At 56.5% G+C, this 13,545-nt stretch overlaps 1 protein-coding gene across 1 annotated transcript in view; it reads right to left on the reverse strand.

The window, feature by feature from the left end:
* The window catches only part of RUNX3 (RUNX family transcription factor 3), a 65,415-nt gene that overhangs the window by 28,493 nt on the left and 23,377 nt on the right, over positions 1-13,545 (reverse strand). The window contains exons 2-3 of the mRNA XM_065927533.1: positions 2,347-2,618; positions 266-422 (exon numbers count right to left, since the gene is read on the reverse strand). Of these exons, the coding sequence (XP_065783605.1) occupies positions 266-422; positions 2,347-2,618 (429 nt within the window). The remainder of the gene's footprint in view (positions 1-265; positions 423-2,346; positions 2,619-13,545) is intronic.

Genomic DNA, 13,545 nt, shown 5'->3' on the forward strand with positions numbered 1-13,545 from the left:
TATCGGAAAGAGGTGAGACAGGGAAGGCTTCACAAGTGAGTAAACCCCAGAAACGGAAAGAAAATTGTGTCTTTTCTGGCCAAAGACCCTAACTTTCTCCACCTTCTCAAAAGGGTCTGAAACACCTTAAGGGGTTCCAAACTGCTGTTTTGGACAGAGCTGGGCCTGGAGACCTGTTCCCAGGGCTTCCGCAAGGACCCCAAAGCCTCGTTCTCAGCTCACTTCCCTGCGCCTCGGCCTTCGCCAAAGTCGCCCTTCCGCTCACCTCGCCCACTGCGGCCCACGAAGCGGAGGTCGTTGAATCTGGCCACCTGGTTCTTCATGACAGCCGAGGCGTTGCGCAGCTCAGCGGAGTAGTTCTCGTCGTTGCCCGCCATCACTGTCACCACCGTTCCATCTGGCACGTCCCCCAGCGCCACCACCTGAGGGCATGGGGGTGGGGGGACAGCTTAGGCAGGTGGGGAGGCCAGCGAAAGAAGGGGGGCAGGGGCAGCAGCTCCCCTACGCGGCCCAGGCGCAATGCGGATTTTTCAAATGCGGGGGTGGAGAAGAGGCTTAAAAACAATAGGCACTTGTGCCCCCCCCCCAATACCACAAAAATCAGAAGGCAAAAATCTCTACTTTCCACACCCAAATCCTACATCAACTGATTAAATCACATCATGAAGAATTGATCCTTTCAATGCAACGAAACCTAAGTGAAAGCAGGGAATGAGCACAGACACTGTGTCCTGGGGTGCAGTTCCTCTCTTCCCTTCGGCTTGAGCAAAAGAGGAATCAACACGCTCCTAGCAACCAAGTCTCTAAGTGAAAATAATATCAACAACAACAATAATGGGACTGCTCCCCCACATTCAATTAATGCATGAGCCCTTTGAGGTATGAAATGGGGCGCCAAAATGCGGCCCAGGCCCAGTTTATCTGCCTCTGCAGAGCCTGAATTCGTTATGCAGGGAAAATGCAAAACGCAAAACAAACTGCTGTTTTGAGAGGGACTGCCCAGAAACCCCCTTTAAAGTGAGAGAGGGGCTTCTGATAGCAGGAGGATGCACCTGCTGAGGAATTGCAAAATGAAGGTGGAGATGCCCCCCCAATACAGTCTTCCCCACCCCAGGCCCTAAGGAGCGTGGAAAGACAGATGCCTTTTACAAAGGAAATCAGACTGCAAAGGCAGTCACAGCCATTTAAACGTGGCCACCGCGTGCAGGGACTGGGGATCCAGATGGTAAAAATTTCAAGGAGAAAATGTTTGGGGTCTGATTAAAAAGGCCAGATTTCCTGTCAACATCCTGTCTTCTTTTAATTTCAAAGATTCCTTTTAAGCTCCAAGTGACAGTAAAACCTCCAATCTGAGGATTAAAGTCACACGGGCCTCCCCCTCCCCCTCCTCCCCCGGAGATTTTCCCCACTGGTATTTTAAGATGTCACCCGGGAGACCTCAAAGAGCCACTCATCCCTTTTTCCAATTTGGAGTCGTCTTAATGGGACCGAAGACGGCCTCGGCTGCCAGGAGCCGCTGTTTCCAGTCACCTCGGGCACCCACCACCCCCAGTCGCTGGCCCTTCCTGCGTTGCCCTTTCTCACGGCAGCTGTGAGAGGTTTAGGGGAAAACCAAGGCGTTTTCGTTTCATCTCGCTGCCCCCTTAAAAAAAATGAAAATGAAACAGTCGCCTACTCCCCAGCAAATAGAAAAAAGCTCCTTGGGATGGCTACCAGGGGCTGCCAGGTGTGGGAGCGCCCCCCCCATCTCGGTCTGATATTCGGGATCCCGGCCAGCAATCGCTGAGGGTTCAGGGCCCCCCATCCCAGCCTGGAGCCTCCCGGTGTAAAACTTCAGAAGCCAGGGGTTGACGGTGTGAGCAGGAAGTGTTTTCTGAGAGCCGTGCAGGAGGAGGGGTGCGGGCAGGGGAGGGTAGGCCCTCTCCCACCCTCCGCACCCCGCCTCCGGGGTCCTCGCCCGGGTCCCAGCGCTCCTCTCTGCCCCGCTCGCTGCCCGCAGGGCTGTATCCGAGGGATCCGGGTTGGGGAAGAGCTAAACCCCATCCGCCGTTTCCGCATCAACGGTCTCTCCGCAGGGCCCCCCCTCCCCACCACCCCAAGACCGAAGGTGGCAAGGCCCTTAAAAAGTCATCGGTGCCGGGTGCATTCTAGAGTGTACGCCCAAGTCCCCGGGCGCAGCGCGCAAAAGCTCCGGGGGGCCCGGCGGCCGGGCTCTCACCGCGGGGGTCTCTCGGGCGCCTCCCTTCCCCTCCCTTTTCCGGGGCTTTGGCTCCTGCAGCGGAGACGCCCGGGGCCGCCGGGGCGCTGTCCTCCCGCCCGGGGGTGGGGGGCCTCCCCCGCACTCACCTTGAAGGCGACGGGCAGCGTCTTGTTGCAGCGCCAGTGCGAGGGCAGTACGGAGCAGAGGAAGTTGGGGCTGTCGGTGCGCACGAGCTCGCCCGCGTGGTCCGCCAGCACGTCCACCATCGAGCGCACCTCGGGCCGGGCGCGCCCGCCGGGGCCCACGGCCGCCTGCGCGGTTAGCGCGCCACTGTTCTCGCCCATCTTGCCGCCGCCGCCGCCGCCGCCGCAGGGGAAGGCCGTGGAGGGAGGTGTGAAGCGGCGGCTGGTGCTCGGGTCTACAGGAATACGCATAACAGCGGCCGTCAGGGCGCCGGGCGGGCGGCGGCGGCGGCTCGGCTCCCCCGGGGGCGGCCGGCGCGGGCGCCTCTCCTCCGCCGCCGCTGCTGCTGCCGCTGCGCGAAGCGGGAAAGCAGAAGCGGCCGGGCTGGGGCCTCAGGGCGCCGGGGCGCGGGGTGGGGTGGGGTGGGGTGGCGGGGGGCGGCGCCCGGGGACGCCCGCCGCGAGGCCTCACCGCCCCCCGACGGCGCGCCGCTGGCCCGGCCCGCTAGTCCCGCATCTTGGGCGTGTAGCGCGGCCCGCGTGCGGCCGCTCCTCGCGGCGGTCCCGGCGGCCTTGCTCAGGCTGAGGCGGAGCGCGCCGCCCGCCCGCCGCCCGCCGCCCGCAGCCCGCTCGTGGCCGCCCCACCGACTGGGCGGCCGCAGCCCCAGAACAAAATCCTCGAGAACCGAGCGGCCGCGTCGCCGCCGCCGCCCGCGCGGGGTTAGTACCCCCGGGGGCCCGCGAGGGCGGGGCTGGCCCGAGCGACGCGTCGCGCAGCCAATGGGAGCCCCCATCGCGGGCACCTCGGCTGCGCTCGCCGGGGAGGAACGGGGGCCTCCGAAGGCCGCCCAACGGGGAGGGGCAGAAGGCTCCGCCCGGGGAGGGCGCCCGGGGTCCGAGCTGGGCCACCCCTTCGACTCGCTGCGCGACAGCCCTGGGCTCCTCCAGAGCTCTAGGGAGCTGGAGCCGAGGCTGAGAATTTGTTTAAAACATCTAGTCCTTCCAGCCGCTGCCCCCCCACTCCCAGCCTCTTCGGGCGCCCTTCCCGGCCGCCGGCAGCCAGGCCTCCCCAGTTCCAGCTGCTTTCGGCCTGTGAAGCTTGCACCCCACACCCCCCCAGATGGGGACTGCGGGGGGGGGGCCCTTCAAGGCTGGTAACACCGAGCGGGGAGCGGCCCCAGAATGCCTTCTCCCTGCCCCTACCTGTCCCGCAAATTATTTTGACCCCAGAACCTCCACCGCACACGAGATGACGATCACCAGGCAGAGGCCTCTGCAGCACCGGGCCCTGTGCAACTTTCCTCCCGGCCCGGGGCCAGAGAGAAGGGGGGTCCCCCCGTGCCCGCATCGGCGTGGGGGCGAATAACACCATTTCTCTCCGCTCTCCCCTCCAAAAATGACTTTCAGGATCGCGCAGGCCTCGCTGCGTCGTCGGCCTATGGCTCTTTGAAAACCACGACGCTACCTGAAAAACGCGAGCGTTTCCACTCCCCCCATCTCTCCCCCAACCCCCAAGCCCCAAGCCCCCGCGGGCATCTAAACGCTGTCCTGCTTCGTAGGAGAGGACCAGAGTTCGTGATGAGAAGGAAACCGTGCAGAGAAGGCGCGGGAATGGCTGCAAAAGCTAAGGGCCCCGACTTCCAAAGCAGGGAATTTTCATCCACCCGGTGGATGCAAACTGGCCCACGCGGGTCCACGCCCACGTCTTCCCGGGCAGTGTGCTCTGGCCCTGCGGCAGGAATGCAGACAGCTCTGCCGAGGCACTTTCTGCTCGCCAGCCCGGGGTCCTCGCTCTTTCTCCCCTTCTCCCCTCTCCCCGACCGCGTGGCCCAACCGCTCCCCGAGGCAAAACAGGCAAAGGATCCCCTCTCCAGCCTTTTACGCCGGGATAGCGGGCCTAGGGACAGGCTACACAGAGGAGGAGGACTGGAAAGATCACGCCCCCATTCGCTCTGGATTATCGCCCCAGATGGACCCCCTGGAGCCTGGGAAAGGAACGCGTGCAGAGTCTGCCTGCTGTTTTGGAGATCGGGTTGGATATTCGTTGTTTCCGGCCTTGGACAGGTGCAAAACGACTGATTCGAAGCCTCGGCAGCGAAGAACCATAGGATCCGATGGCGGCAGCAAGATCTTTCCCTGAATCTGACCCATCGCGGGCCACTTAGTCTTTGCCAAACGAAATCAAGCCCTGTATCGGGTCTAGGATGAACCGGCCCTGACCCACCTCGACCCCCTGGAGAGCTGGTCCCCAGAGCTGTCAGAGCCCACACCAGCCCCCCTCAGACCATTTAGAGAGCGGGGACAACGAAGGTCCCTCACTGGACCTTTTTATAGAGCCTGCACGTGGGAGTTGCTGGTTGCCGGGAGGGGCCTGCACACTCTTGGGAGCGCTGATACCGGCTGCAAAACTGGAGGAAAGTGAGGAACAGGGGCGTTGGGGCGACCGACCTCTGGGAGCTTCCCGCTGCAAAGGCCCACCTTGTCTTGTCCAGGTAGGGCCCGGGGCCAGAAAGGGCGGGTGACTCCGTGCTGCCCTGGAGCGGCTTTGGGGTCATCTGGGGTTTGTAAATTCGATTTGTTGAGTGGTTTTGGTTTGCAGCCGTGCCTTTCCTGGTCTCTCCGCCTGATTTCTCCCTCTCGTCCTACAGCCGGTTTACAAATGGGTTTCCTGAGGATAGGACTCCTGTGGGTCCTGGCACCCGGCCACAAGTGCCTGCACGGCTCCCGTCCAAGAGAAAGGCGCTCGCTGCCGGTGGGCGCCAGAACCGGGGAACCTGGGTTTGTGGACGCTTGGGTCCCCAGCCGGAGGTCGCCAGGGCTGCTGGGCAAGGAGCAGTCCCAGGACCCACCGCTAGTTGACGCCTGCACTCTGCCAGCCGCGGAGGTTCTGGGCACAGATGTGCACCAGGCGCCACCGGCCGGCTCCTACAAGCCGCCCTTCCTGGACAGACCTCCCGCACGATTCCTCACCATCTGTGCGGCCATGTATCGGACAAACCAGTGGCTTTGTGGTAGATCGAAGGCTGCCCTCCCCTCCCCCCATTTACGAGGACGCTTTGTGCCTTATCTCAGACCCCCCGAGGGTCCCGGCAGCCTCTGAGCCCCTGCAGAACGTTCTCTCTGGTAGACGTGCACAGTCTTGTCCTGTTCTCGGGGAACCCGGGAGGAGGAGCACACACAGAGGAACAGACCAGCTCGGTCCCAATTTCAACCTAAGACCAACCCATTTTTGTCCCTACCCCAGACTGACAGACCTAACATCACACCTCTCTCTCTCCCCCCACCCCATCTTGCCCCATTTTCAAAAGACAGTTTCAATTGGAAATCTACTCCCCCCCTGGGGCCCACAGATATCTCTCCCTTCCCCATCTTGTGTGGACAGCGGTCCCTTCTTCTTCCCTGGAACCCATCAACAGCCGCTCTCGAATAGCCCCCATCTGAGTGCATGCCAGGTTGTCTGCAACAGGGAGAGGAAGCCAGGAGGTCTGGACCTACCTTGGCCCAGAGCTGGGTAAACAGAAACACAACCTGGGGCCTTGCAGAGTCTAGGTTCTGGGAGACACTCCTTCCGCCAGGGGGAGGGAGTCAGAATGATCCCGTGTTGGGCACCCCCTCCTGCTGCTGGAGGGTGTTTAGGAGGGCGCTTCATCTGCATTCCTGGTAGAGGTGCCTGCACGTGTCTTCCCTCCCTCCAGAGAGCTTCTGAGAGCAAGTCTGATTCCCAGGGAGTCCCCGTGCCTGGGGAGGGGTGAGGACCCCCTGTCTGTGACAGGTAGCGGACATAGATGCTCTGGAAAACCTTCTAAGAGGTCCACTTGCTGTGGAAGGAGCTTGGGTCTGCGGTTCCCCTGCCCAAATTCTTCCACTCCCTACCGTGATCTGGAGTAAATTGCTTAATACTCTCTGAGCCTCATCTGTTTCTTCTGTGAAGTGGGAGTAATAACAGTGGTCTCTTAGAATCATGCATAAAGTGCTTGGCATACGCCTGGCACATAGGTGGTGCTCCATCCATGCGAGCTGGTACTGTTATGCTCAAAAAATAAGTCCTGATCATCCCTTGTCCAGGGCCTTTGGCAAGTCCCTTCCCCTCTCTGAGCCTCACATTTTCCGTTTGTGAAATATCCAGTCCTCACATTTAAAGCTTGCCCGAGTCAGAGCCTGGGCCATGGAGGTCCTGTCCCAGATGGTTCTCCTGGGGCGGCTGGTGGTGGGGGGAGGTCCCTGGGGGAGCTAAGGACTGTCTATGACTTGCCTCCAGGCATAGGCAGCTTGCAGGAGGGCTTTCAGCTGCCACCAGAGGACTGCCCATGCCTTGATCTTGAGGTCTCAGGTTCCCCTGGGCTCTCAGACCCTCCCTCGGGAAACCCACTGGTCCTGCCGCCTGCCTCCCTACAGGCAGACACTTTCCTAACTTGAAACTTGCCTCAGCCCCCTCTCCCTCCCCGGGAGGTGGTTGTTCCCTAAATTCCCGGAGTCTCTCCCAGGAGCCCTAGTCCAGTGAATAGCACAGAGGACCGTCAGCCAGAAGCTAATGATTTCTCCTGGCTTCCACACCCCCACTCCAGAGGGACCCATGGGGAAACCTGTTTCATGCCTCATGCCCTGGAACTCCAGGAGGAACATTCCTGACCCTCACTTTGCCTCAGTTTCCTCTACTGTGAACGGAGTTTGTTCTGATTGTTCCATTTCACAACCTGAAGGGGAGGGGCATTGTGCTTCACCATATCAGATATACCATCAGTTGTTCTATGTGCAAGAATAAGAAAGCAAATGCTACTAATTAAACTAGGGCTTGTCTGCATCCTTATTTCAGATGTAAATGTGAAACTTACATTTATACATATGTAAGTTTTATTATTAATATATATGCTATATGGTGGTGGAGGTAACTCACTCGTGCCCAACTCTTGCAACCTCATGGATTGTAGCCTGCCAGGCTCCTCTGTCCATGGGATTTCGCAGGCAAGAACACTGGAGTGGGTTGCCATTTCCTGTTCCAGGGGATCTTCCCGACCCAAGGATTGAACTCACATCTCTTGCGCTCCAGGCGGATTCTTTACCGCTGAGCCACCAGGGAAGTCCCCATGTATGCTACATATGTATTCTACATTAAAATGTGTGTGTGTTTATCCTTTCCAATTTTTTGCGACCCCATGGACCATAGCCTGTCAGGCTCCTCTGTCTATGGGGATTCTCCTGGCAAGAATACTGGAGTAGGTGGCCATGCCCTCCTCCAGGGGATCTTCCCAACCCAGGGACTGAACCCAGGTCTCCCGCATTGCGGGTAGATTCTTTACTATCTGAGCCACCAGGGAATATTAATATTTATATCATAAAATATGCTTATATAATTATGAGAAAGGGTCATGAAAAACAATAAAGTGACTGAAGGGTTGTCTCCTTCAGGGTAGGGAGCCTTTACCCCAGAGAATCCAGCTCTGAGGCCATCCACCCTGGGCAGCCTTTCAGGAAGACTCCTGCTGAGAGGACTGGAGGAGGAGGACAAGTGGCATCTCAAATTGTAGATTTTTTTTTTTTTGGAAAGGGCCAGACTCTGAGAGGAGGGGGAAGGAGCTGGGGAGAAGATGGTGGGTAGGACAGAGCTACAGGCTCTGCTGTTGACTGGCTGGACTTCTGCCCAGGGCCGGCACCTCTCTGAGCCTTGGTCCGCTGGACAGTGAAGTGGGAAAAGCCGTAACAGCCATGTTGGCTGAGGTGCTCCCGTGTCCAGGCACTGTGTTTGGGCTTGAAGTGGTCTTCCAACCCCCAATTGTATGTGGTAGGTGCCAACGCCCTTTTAAATGAAAAAGAACATTGCCCAAGGTTTTCTGGTCTAAAGAGGACCAGAGCCAGGTTAAAAGCTCAATCTGACTCAAAATTTGGGAAGGAGACACCCCAAATGGTTATGTACATTCCTTGCCTCCCCCCTCCGACCCTACATGAAGAAATGGGAAGAGCCCCGCATACGGATGGATACTAAGGACCTCAATATGGTTAACTGCAAAGGGGTGGGGAAGCTAGAGAGAAGAAATAGCACCCATTAAATAGCTGTGGACTGGGAAATGAGCAGACCCTTCGGACTCGGGGACGGGGCTGCAGGAATTGTCCATCGAGGCCCACCCACTGCCCGTTCTGCTTTTACCTCGGAACCAACCCACCTGCAAGGAGGCTGACTCAGCTGTGGTCCCCAATTTACAGACAGGAACACTGAGGCTCAGAATGGGGAGAGACTTAATCCGTGTCACCGAAGAAGAAGAAGACTCGTCAAGGCCCGGGGCAGCATGGCACAGCCCCCAAAGTGGGGTGGCCTGACTTCCGCCCACTCTGCTGGAGCCCCACAGATGGAGCCCTGGGCCAAGACCACGCTGTACCCCGCCCCAGCCCACCCCCCGGCCGGTCACAACCCCTTGCTCCAGGAGAAATGCCGTGCCCCCCTGCAGGGATGCCCGTGGCATCTGGATGCCCGGATTCCAAACGCGAGAGGGAATGAGGGCAGGGGATTGGTCTCAGCACAAGCCTGGCCAGAGGAGAGTAGGTGGGCCCAGCAGTGGCCGGGGAAGTGGATCCTGGCTTCGGCTCCCACCCCTGCATCTGGTCTTCTAACACCCTCCTTGTTCCTCACTCTGGTCATCTGTTGTTGTTTAGTCGCTCAGTCATGTCTGACTCTTTGTGACCCCCATGGACTGTGGCCCGGCAGGTTCCTCTGTCCGTGGGATTTTCCAGGCAAGAATACTGGAGTGGGTTGCCATTTCCTTCTCCAGGGGATCTTCCCAACCCGGGGATCAAACCCCTGTTTCCTTGCATTGGCAGGCAGATTCTTTAGTGCTGAGCTCCCACCAGGGAAGCCCATGGTCATCTATAAAGCAGAAATAATTCTGGCAGAGCTCTTTGGTCTATGGTGAATAATTACCCTAATTGATTAGACCCCTGCCGTGTGCTGGGGGTGCTACCTCAGTTATCACTAACCCTCGTGATGCTTCTACAGGGTTGAGATTTTGTCCTCTCCATTTTACAGATGGGGAAGTTGAGGTTCAGACAGTAAATAACTTATTTCCTCTGGGTCTCAGAACCTGAGAGGTTCAGATAAGAAGGTCTTGAGGGCCCTTGTTTGTTTCTGTTTTTGTGAGATCTTAGTTCCCTGACCAGGGATGGAACCCAGGGCCACTGCCAAGTCCTAACCACTAGACTGCCAGGGAAGTCCTTCAAAGGCCCTTCTTCTAACATGACTTCTTGATGCAGAGCTGGGCTCTGACTCCGCTCTGCTGGCTGGTCACAGGGCCTCCCTCCATTCACGGCAATGGCTGGGTGCCAAGCGACCCGCTGTCGGACCCATCAAATCAGAGGACTCTTCTGTTGGGGGCAGGGGAGAGGCTGGTATCTTGCAGCCCAAGAGGGCTTCCGGGAAGAGCATGGCCTTCCCCTAGTTCCAGTATAGGGCTTCAGCTCTGGCAATCATGGAAGGAAAGGGCTTTCTGAGTGGCTGTTGCCTCTTGCAGAGTAGAAGAGAGACAGGAGAGATTCAAGGTTCAACATGTCTCCAAACCTTAAGCAGGTGGCAAGAATGAGATTCCAAGAAATTGGTATTCCAAACCAATTTTGGGGATAGGATTGCAACCACACGATTAAATTTCTGAGCATTATTCATCATTACTGACAGCAGTTAAGTTCATCCATGCCTCCCAGTACTTTTATGGGAGAGGTACAGTTATCATCCCCCTTTTACAGGTGAGAAAACCAAAGACAGAGAGGCTAGGTAACTTGCCCAACAACACACAGCTGGGAAGCTGTGGAGCTCAGATTCCAACCAGGCAGACTGGCTGCAGAGCCACGTTCCTGACTACCACACTCTGTTCTCATGGACCAGAATCAGATGCTTGAAGTTACAGTCATGGAATAGAATTAGAATCCTGGCATGAGAATTGTGGGCAGGATTCAGGATTTTATAATGTCAGACTCCACAGGGTTCTGAGATAGCATATCTAAATCTCTAGTTTATCAAGGGGCGGAACCGAGGCCTGGAGAGGGGAAGGGTCTCGCTCAAGGTCACAGCCTAGGCCAAGGGCAGAGCCTTGGACCCCCCTCTCGGTCCCCCACTGACTCTGGTCCAGGGTAGTTTCCTCTCCACGGCAGGCCCTCCTTGCCGCCCCCTGCCCTCCCCCCCGCCCACCCAGTGGCTCCCGGGCCCAGCCAGTCCCATTAGGGATTTTCCACCTCCCCAAAAAGGTTCTAATGACTGTCAGTCCTTGTGAAGCCTTAATTAATCTCAGAGGCATCGGCTCTGAGGAGACTGGGGGCTTTGGCCTTACGCAGATGAAGATTACGGCTCCATTTCATGTGGTGGTGGAGGAACGCCTCAGACATTCCTGCCAGCAATAAAAGCCACATGGCTTTCCAGCGTCGCCCTTGGAAAAGAAAAAAAAAAAGCGCAGCCCTTTGCGGAAAGAAATCAACTATGTGCTCTATGCATGGCATGAGATAAAAACGGGGTAGGACGAGGTGGAGAACAGTCGGTCTTTCATGCTGCCTCCGACGGCCCCCGAGCGTGGCAGGGCCCAGCGGTCGTGATCCCAGCTGCAGCTCCGGGGAAAGGGGGTGGCCCTCCGCGTGCTGGTGGAAGCCGGGGTGTCAGGGCCTCAGCTCCTCAACCTGAAGCAAGTCTGAGCCACACCAGGGGTCCCCACAGACGGGGCCAGCTTCTCGGGCCCGTGACCTGTGTAGTCACACAGAAGGGCCTTGCCCTTGGCTTCCTGCTCTGCCATCCCTGCCTTGACAATTCTTCATTACTTTTTGAACAAGGGGCCTGTATTTTCATTTTGCAATGATACGACTGGTCCTGCCCACAGGTCCTCCCATCAGCCAATTGCCATAGGTCTTCAGGTCCCTGGCACGGGTCCAGGCCTGGGGAGAGTGTTTTCTGAGCACCTACACTGTCTTGAGATGAACTTCAGAACAACTTCCTGAATTCGGCACATGTGGAAAACCGAGGCTCAGAGAGGTTTTCATGCAGCCAGGAAGCCTAGATTGGGAATCGGGTCTCTCTGACGCCAAAGCCAGTGCCTGAACCGCTGCCCATTCTGCAGTCTTTTACCATGCCCAGGGGGGATAGTGTTGTACACGGGCAGGTTTTTTTATTCGCCCAAAACAGAAGGGATAACTGAGGCCAGACCAGTGAAGGGACTCATGGTCATACCCAGTCAAAGGGGAGTGGGGTACTCTCTTCCAGGCTGGTAACAGTGGACCTGGGCCTAGACCCATAGGAACTGGTGGGGGTGGGTGTCCCCGTTTTATAGCTGTTTGTTCCACTTTTAAATTTATTAGGTCTTCTAGGTGGGTCATTGCCTTAAGTCTGGCCCGGGATGTAGTAGGAGTCCTGGCCCCAGATCTCCGTTCTAAACATCTGGAAGTCCTTCTTTGTGACTGACCTCCTCCACTCTTTCATGCTCCAGGATTCCTCTGCTACCCTCATTGGTTGGGGTAGCGGTTGTGTTTTGCACCTTGACAAACTCAAACCTGTCCTCCATGAATCAGAAAGTTGGGGCTGAATGGAGCCTAACTGTGGTCATGACTTATGACTGGCTCTAGCCCCTTACTCCTTGCTGGTGTCTCCAGGCAAGTTCCTTCCCTCTCCGGTCCTCCAACAAACCCCATCAGGGAGAGAAATGCATTGGCCCTCCTTGATCCCCAGGAGGACTGTCCATCTTCAGTGTTCTGGAATTCCATGTTAATCTGCAACTGGGAGCACTGAAGCCCAAGCAAGGTCAGGGACTTGTTCAAGGTCACACAGGCAACTGGACCCAACTCTGAGGCCCTGGGAGGAGTTGAGCCCGGGCTATGGAAGTTTCTATTTGTTCTTAGTCGAGGGGCATTGACTCTTTAGGTGGTTTGTGAGCCCACAGCTTTCAGGCACATCCCCAGGATCTGTTAACCTCCTTCCCTCCCAAAGTTCCATGGAGGTGAGGGGGGCCCTCTTGGTCCAGAAGAAGGAGGCTGTTGTACAAGAGTTGCAGGGAGAGTCACTCAGACCTTGATGTGGGGAAGAGTATTGAAGCCATGTCATTTGACCGACTGTTAAAGCAGCTGGGGACTTTGCCCTGAGAAATGTCCGGTCTGGGGCCTGAGAGCTCTGTTTTCAGGTCTCTGAAGAGTTGATACATGTCAGGGGGCCACATACATGTCGAGAGTGGAACTACAGCCAGTGGTTGTTGAACTCCATATGAAGAAAAGAAGCAGAGACAGAATGAGACATTCCTTGGGAGGTAGAGAGTTCCCCATTGTGGGAGGTATTCAAGTTGAGGTCAGGATATTGTAGTGGGATTACAAGTGTTGGATGGGACTGGAGGCTGGACCAGGCGCCAGTGTCCAGCCTAGGCTGGCTCATAGTAAGCGCTTATTGAACAAATGAGAGAATGAAACCAAAGTTTCATTTGTGACCTGACAGTTAGTGACACAGTGCCTACCAACTCTGAGTTCTCGCCCTGGCATTTTTACCTGCTAATGTGTGACCTGGGGCCTTCTCAAGCCTCAGCCTCCTCATCTGTAAAATGGGGAGAATTGACCATCTTCTCGGGTGGCACAATGGTAAAAAAATCGCCTGCCAGTGCAGAAGACGCAAGAGACACATGCTTGATCCCTGCATCGGGAGGATCCCTAGAGTGGGAAATGGCAATCTGCTCCAGTATTATTGCCTGGAAAATTCCATGGACAGATAAGCCTGGCTGGCTACTGTCCAGCGGGGGTTGCAAAGAGTCAGACATGACTGAGCACACACGCACGGCCATCTTCCGTGGTTTCCCCCCAAGTAAACTTTGGTAGTTCAATGGCTCACATCCTTTATTTCTGCCTTTCAGTTTATTCCAAAGTATCTACTCATAAATGGAAAATGACATTGAAAGCAACAAGCATATGAACAAGATGATGGTTAACATAAAGACCAGGAGAGTGGGTCCTCCCTCTGACCATGGCAGCAGGGAAGGAGAAAGAGGGATGTGATTGGGAAGAGGGTGTTGGTGGGAGCCCTAAGACCCACTTAGTGGGCTTTTTAAAAAGATGGGTGGTAGGTTTATAGGTCTCTATTTTATTATTATAACTTAAATAACATTTATATATACCACCGTTACTATATTCTGCAGTAAAGAAAAGCAAAAGATAAAAAATATTTTAAAA

Source organism: Muntiacus reevesi, chromosome 3, assembly GCF_963930625.1.
Source record: "Muntiacus reevesi chromosome 3, mMunRee1.1, whole genome shotgun sequence".
Classification (NCBI taxonomy): domain Eukaryota; kingdom Metazoa; phylum Chordata; class Mammalia; order Artiodactyla; family Cervidae; genus Muntiacus; species Muntiacus reevesi.